General features: G+C 41.4%; 1 protein-coding gene across 1 annotated transcript; it reads left to right on the forward strand.

The window, feature by feature from the left end:
* The first annotated feature begins 454 nt into the window (after window positions 1–454).
* On the forward strand, window positions 455–2,079 carry LOC148044988 (uncharacterized). Its single transcript, XM_087718840.1, is given in 3 exon segments — window positions 455–547; window positions 1,265–1,790; window positions 1,793–2,079. Coding segments are annotated over 3 exon segments (906 nt in total).
* Window positions 2,080–7,069: the final 4,990 nt, after the last annotated feature.

Genomic DNA, 7,069 nt, shown 5'->3' on the forward strand with positions numbered 1-7,069 from the left:
AATAATATACACTCATAACGCCCCCCCGACTCATAATTTCAGAGGGATGCGCCTATCTTTTGCAAGCTATTTCTGTACCTGAGAACAGGAGCAAGATAAGTTACAGAAATAGCTTGCTTAATTTCTCACTTCTTCCTCTTCGAAAGCAAAGGTGAAAGCTACATTCTAGCCATCGACTGCAATGAATAGAAGTGGGTGATTTTTCCACGCAGCCTCCTCTTGTCTCTCTTTCAAACAGTTGCCTTTGTTCTCCCCATCTCTTAAAGTCACCCCCCCCCATTCAAAGCAAATATTTCTCTAATCCCTTATGAGATCCTCCCCAGCCCCCACTCAAACATTACCTTTGAATTAGGGCTGGGGTGTGAATAGGCCCTCTGCATTCCCCCCAGCATCTGCCCTTTCCTATAGCAACCCTATTGGGAGCAAATGTGACACACAGACCCTCCGTTGTATGATGGACCTTGTCACCTATCGTTGTGGAAGCAAGGGGGGAGGTGTCCGCCACTGTGTTGCTGTTTCTAGGAAGACCCTGGCTGAACTCCTTAGGGCAAGCCAAACCAAGGAATAAAAGCTAACATCTTCGAATTGAGCTTGACCTCCAAGCCACTCTTCTGCCCAGTTCCACAAGCCATGCGATTGACGTAGTGTGTGTACCTGGATTTGATTTCCTTTGGGGGGGGGTTACTGGAGATTTCCAGCATTTCTAAATATTCCAGCTTTGTTGTATTTTATAATAACTGAGCTTGGGAAGAGATCTCACCTTGAGAAAGAGACTTTTACTCTCAGAGCTAATCATGGCTCGACCCCCTCTTGATGTTCCCTTGGCTCTTGCTCAAACAACAGTTTTCCTTTGTCCATTCTCACAGCCAAACCTAAATGACATCATGGTTTGGGGGGGAGGATCCCCCCCAATTCAGAAAAGAAATTTGTCTCTAGTTCTTATTCGAGAAGCAGCTGTGCTTCAGGAAGAAGAATAAAGAGACTTGTAGCACCTTAAAAACGCACACATTTATTTATGGCATACATTGATCACACATTAAGTCCACTACTTCATATGCAGGAAATATTATCCTGTAGGTACATGGAGCTGGGAAGGGAGTGAAATGAAATAAAATACGGGCAGTGACAATTCAGTGAGTGCCTGAATTTATGCCCCAAAGAGTTGCTTAGTTCACTTGGGACTGTCATGTCAAGTAAAATGATATTTCATCGGTGTTTATCAAGGAAGGATGAAAGGAACACCACACTAAAACTTATTGATTAGCACTACGTCCTCTTCGCTGATGACATAAAACTATTCAACACTACCAACAATGCTGTTGCCCTTCAAAATGACCTTGACTATGTGTCTGAATGGTCAAACAATTGGCAACTCCAAACCTCAACCAACAAATGCTCTGTCTTACACATTGGCAAAAAAAGTCAGAACACCAAATACAAGCTAGGCAGATACGACCTCGTAGGCGATCCCCACTCTGTCAAGGACCTTGGAGTACTCATATCAAATGATGTAAGCACCAGAGCTCACTGCAACAGTATTACCAAAAAGGCATTAAGAGTTGTTAACCTAATCTTGCAAAGCTTCTTCTCCAGAAATATTGTACTGCAAACTAGGGCATACAAAACCTTTGCTAGACCAATTCTCGAATACAGTTCATCTGTTTGGAATCCGCACTGTATATTGGGCATTAACACAAGTAAGCGAGCCCAGAGATATTTCATGGGAAGAGCACTCCACTCCTCTGCTCGCAACAGAATATTTTATGCCACCAGGCTTGAAATTTTGGGCTTGGCAGTGGCCTACGGTCTGACCTAAGCGTAGTATACAAAATTATCTGCTACAATGTCCTATCTGTCAATGACTACTTCAGCTTCAACCACAATAATACACAAGCACACAATAAATACAAACTCAAAGTAAACCGCTCCAAACTCGACTGCAAAAAATACGACTTCAGCAACAGAATGGTCAATGTCTGGAATGCACTACCTGATTCTGTTTTTACATCCTCAAACCCCCATAACCTTTACCTTAGACTGTCTACTGTTGACCTCATCCAATTCCTAAGAGATCAGTAGGGGCATGCATAAGTGCCCCAGCATGCCTAACGTCCCTGTCCTACTGTCCCCATTGTATGCATTTCCTGTATTCTTACTCATGTTTATTCTTATTCCTGTTGTCTTGTACATGAGTGACAAACTAAATAAATAAATAAAAATAAAATAAATAAAAATCTGAGCTGCTGGATGGCAGCATAAAGATACAGAAAACTTATTATTCAATTGTCTGGATTTCTGTAGCTCAGCCCTGGTAACCTTATAAATGATTGGAGTGATGATTTTGTAGCTAGTATATTTTAACAATGTGTAGGACTTGTAAGATGGAAGCTGTTAAAGACACGACCTTTTTCCGCCTAACTAACTGCTTTTAAGTACATTTCTTGGCACTGTCATGAATGAGCCCTCCCAATTTTTTCCATGTCAGCGAAAGCAATAAAAGGAAGAACTTCACACTGTGCATTATTAAACCATAGAATGGGTTACCACAACATGTAACCACAAGCACTTTGAATGGCTTTAGAAAAACGATGGACCTGCATCAATGGCTATTAGTCTTGAAGGCAAAATGCATTACCTCTAGCATCAGAGACTTCCAATACCAATTAGTGAAGAACATGAATAGGAAAATGTTCTTGTGACTCAGATCACTCTGCTTCCAAATTTCTAGACAGCTGACCGGGAATGGTCTTGATCAGTAGTGGGTTTCAGCTCCCGTTGCAACTGGTAAGCTGCAACGGGAGCCGGGCGTGCACCACGGGCACACTAACTGTGCATGCATGTGCACCTACCACCTGCAACGCTCCAGATGCTTGGCGGAGCGTCGCACAGGCACCATATGCTGCGGGTGTGTGCACAGATGGGCGTTTCCTTCAAATACAGGTAAGGAACGAGGGTGGGTGGGCAGGACCTCCAAAGCACCGTTCCGGTATGGTGGCTGCTGCTTCTGGCAGGCACCGGTAAGCGCATACGTACTGCCTGCAACCCATCACTGGTCTTGATCCTGTTCTTGAAAATGGAAGAACCAAATATTAAATTAAGTTATGCCACTTTGCTAAGGGTAGTTGGGGACCATGATAAGCAAAGGGATTGTTGGTGCTCAGAATTGGCACTCAAGGTGCCCGTTCACCTACAAGTAGCCTATTTGGAAACACCTTCATGTACATTTCCAGAAGTCATGCAAGTCATTCTGTAACAGTACGCAGAAGAAAAGGGTATGTACTTTCTATTTATTTATTTTTCTTCTGTTCTCAGAACTACTGTACTGCAACCATCTCAAAAAACTACTGAGGATGGGAACTGTGTGTGAGAAAAAAATGTCTCTGGATTTAAACTGCACTGTCTCTCTTCATTCATCTCAAGGGAATTTCTGACTGCTAGACTATTTAAAACTTGCTGCTTCTTTTGCCTTTTACAGGACACAGATTTTATAGTCAGAAGAGATTGTCTGGCTGTTTTCAGACTGAGGACTGCATGAATTTTAGAAAAAAAAAATTCTCAGCAGTGCTTGGTACTAAAATCCACATGTATGCATTATTCCAAGACAGACATAACAATATGCGTATTTAAATCAGGACATTATAAGTGCTGACATCCAGAGCAATGGGCCAAACTGAATTTTGTTTTATAGAAGCACTGTTGGTATCTATGTTAAAGGACAGATAGTATACTATTTTGATTAACCATGAAGACAGTAGCTTGTTGGTTTAATTGGACCATATTCTGCATGTCCATTTGTCCATATTATGCACACATGGATGTACACGTGTGTGTGTGTGTGTGTGTGTGTGTGTGTGTGTGTGTGTGTGTGTGTGTATACACGCTAAAGAAATAAATCTTTTCCCATTCAAACCAATGTTCTAGAGCAGGGGTGTCAAACTCAAGGCCTGCCGGCCAGAGTTGACATTTAGATCTGCCCCACGGGGTCACCCTGGAAACAGCAAAGGATCAGTCCATGATGCCTCTGCCAGTAAAAACAGAGTTTGGCCCTCCTGAACTCCATTTTTGCTGACAGAAGGTTGCATGAGGTCGTTGCAGCTGAAAACAGAGCATAGGATCCTGTTTTGGCTGGCAGAGTGCTTGGGCCACTACAGTTGCCCCTGACTTGAGTGACGTTGATCTGGCCACACCCATCCCAGCCATGGCCACCCCGGACCCCCTAGGTCAAACACAACCCTGATGCAGCCCTCAATGAAATCGAATTTGACACCCCTGTTCTAGAGGCAGATGGCAGATATATTAATCCAGTATTAATTTAGTCATTTCTGCAAACATGCTGCAGAAACACAACCTGGTTATTATGATGTTCCAGTCTGATAATTTCAGTTAATGTACTTTTAACACGCACAGCTGCTGGGATGAATCTGTTTCCATCTGAAATGCTACAGTCTTGATAACAGTTTCCTTTCGTCTGAATGTAGCACTTGCCTTGGATTCAGTTCGTTGGCTCTGAGACTACTGCATACCTTTTTGCATGTTTTGTTTTGTTCAGGTGGAATAAAGAATAACAACCCAAGTCATTTTAAACCTTCCCAATTAAACTTTCTCACAGCCAACCATTAGATTTATACATCTACTCTCTCATTTAGGGCTCATATTGGGAGGGAATTTCAGAAGTGTTAAGTAGTGAAATGTTGTCTTAGGCTATTCCAGTGTTTAAAGCAGGGGTGAAATTCAGTAGCTTCTGATAGGTTCTGGAGAACCGGTAGCAAAAATTTTGAGTAGTTCAGAGAAACAGCAAATACTACCTCTGCCTGGCCCCAGAGAGGTGTGGGAATGGGGATTCTGCAGTATCCTTCCCCTGAAGTGGGATGCGAATGGAGATTTTGCAGGATCCTTCCCCTGCCACACCCAGCAAGCCATGCCCTCAGAACTGGTAGTAAAAAAATTGAATTTCACCACTGGTTTAAAGCACCCATTTCAAATGTGAAAAGCCATCAACTCCCCACATTCTTGCCTTTAGAAAAGCTATGAAGACCTGTTTGTTTCTACAGACATCTGTGGAACCTCTTAGGTCACCATTTTATATATTATATAGTTTAAGTTGTTGTTTTTCTTTGTTATTTATGTGTTTTTCTTGCACACTGCATAGGGTTAACACTATTTGAATTATTAAGTCTTAAAAGTTCATTAAGAAACAAACAAATGCATGGGAAGATGTTAATCCTTTTTTTTTTTTGCTTAATCCACTCTGGACGGTTTTGGGATTGCAAACATCTGTTGGCAGGTAGGGTGATGAGGGAACAGAAGGGAGCCTCTCCTTGATTGTGTCCTCCTATCCCACCACAGATCCAATAGGAGAGGCTTGCTATGGATCCCATCCAGTAAAGAGTGCTACTTGTCAAGACCCAGGAAGAGAGCTTTTTCTGACATGATTTTTCTTCCTTGGAATACCATCCCTCCTGAGAGCAGATTAGACTCAATTCTGTTGACCTATCATAAGGTCTTGATGATTTGACTATAAGACCAAGAATGAGCCTCATGCCTGGTCTTGGCTAAGACCAGAGAGTCAGAACACATGGTCATGCCCATGGGATGGTTGTGTTAGGTTTTTTTTTTAATCCCATTCTTCTTATACACTATATTGCCAAAAGTATTCATATATTTTTTAACTGTTAACCACCCAAAGACATAATGTTGAGATGAGCAGCCATATGAATTCAAATGAAAAATGATGAGGCCATTGGAAAACTCTTTTTGCATTCCTAGCCTTCCTAATCTCTAATATTCCCTACTCGCAATTTAGTGCTTTAGTATTGCATTATGGAACCTCACCCGATCACAGACTGGAGATTTAAAAGGTGGCATATTCAGATTAAAGAGCTTCCTGAGTAGAACAAATTCCCAAACGCCTGGTCTAAAAGTCCAAGAAAATAAAGTTGGCACAGAGCCCGGTGCCTTGCAGAGGCAAAGTCCTACTGCATAAGGAAACGTTTGTACTTGTAACATTACATGTAACTTAGTTGTGCTGATATTTTTAAAAGAGGGAATAAGGAACTGAAAAATGATTTCATTAAAAAATAATTTTGTAGCCATACAGGTTTACATTATCTTTAACTTGTCCCAAAGATTACTGCCAGCTAATAGTGTCTGATCCAGAGGGGGGATGAAAAGAAACACTTTATCATCTTCATAAATAGTAGGGGTTTTTATTATTTGACAGACAAAAAGATGTGCTGATTCTCTTGTATCATGCTGGCAAGATGATTCAAGACAGGCTGAACAGTGGCTATTTCCTTGACACTAAAAATGTGTCATCCCAATGATGGGACAGGCTGTTGTCTACATGTGCAATCACTTGATTACAATAGTTTCATTATCTCTGGATTCATTAATTCTTTATTATTACCAGAACTTCCATGATTTGTTAAACTTTTATAAATATTAGTGCATTGAGCTAATCTAACAGGTAAGGTTTGCAAAAGATATACACTGCATCAGATTCTCTAATCCAAATGCCCTGTCAATGCGCTCACCAGGAACTCTGGTGAGCGCATGTTCACACATCTGGAAGGCATCCCTGTAGAAGCAGGACAGAAAAATATGGGTTATGGGGAAAATGGTTGTGTAATAAGCTGGCACTTAACTGACTTTTTTCTATTAACTTCTGGGGGAAAATATATAATAGTCTTAATGTAAATCATGACAACATAGACCTTAATGACAGCCAACAAGAACACTGCTGTTTCCCCTTTTCCTGTCAGTTCTCCATTATTAAGATTTTTGTCTAGCACTAGGAAATACAGGTTTGGTGAAAGAAGAGATGAATGGGTGAGAATTTTTAGGGTTTCGTGAAACAAAAAAAGCATTTTATAGAGTGTAAGGAAAACAATCCTGCAGATTCCTCCTTCCCCCAAAACTGGATGTGGGCTGGAGAGTCATCATAGCTGAGGAGGGATAAGAAACCAGCAGCTGTTATTCCATTTGCAAAGCAAATTGGACTCTGGTCATAGATCTGTGGGTCCATCCTTCAAAAACTAAGTAGTCTGCCAATTTGTCTTGATGGTAAGAC

This window comes from Thamnophis sirtalis, unplaced genomic scaffold (genome assembly GCF_051295495.1).
Source record: "Thamnophis sirtalis isolate CommonGarterSnake01/CBP01778 unplaced genomic scaffold, rThaSir2_p1.2 scaffold_6, whole genome shotgun sequence".
Classification (NCBI taxonomy): domain Eukaryota; kingdom Metazoa; phylum Chordata; class Lepidosauria; order Squamata; family Natricidae; genus Thamnophis; species Thamnophis sirtalis.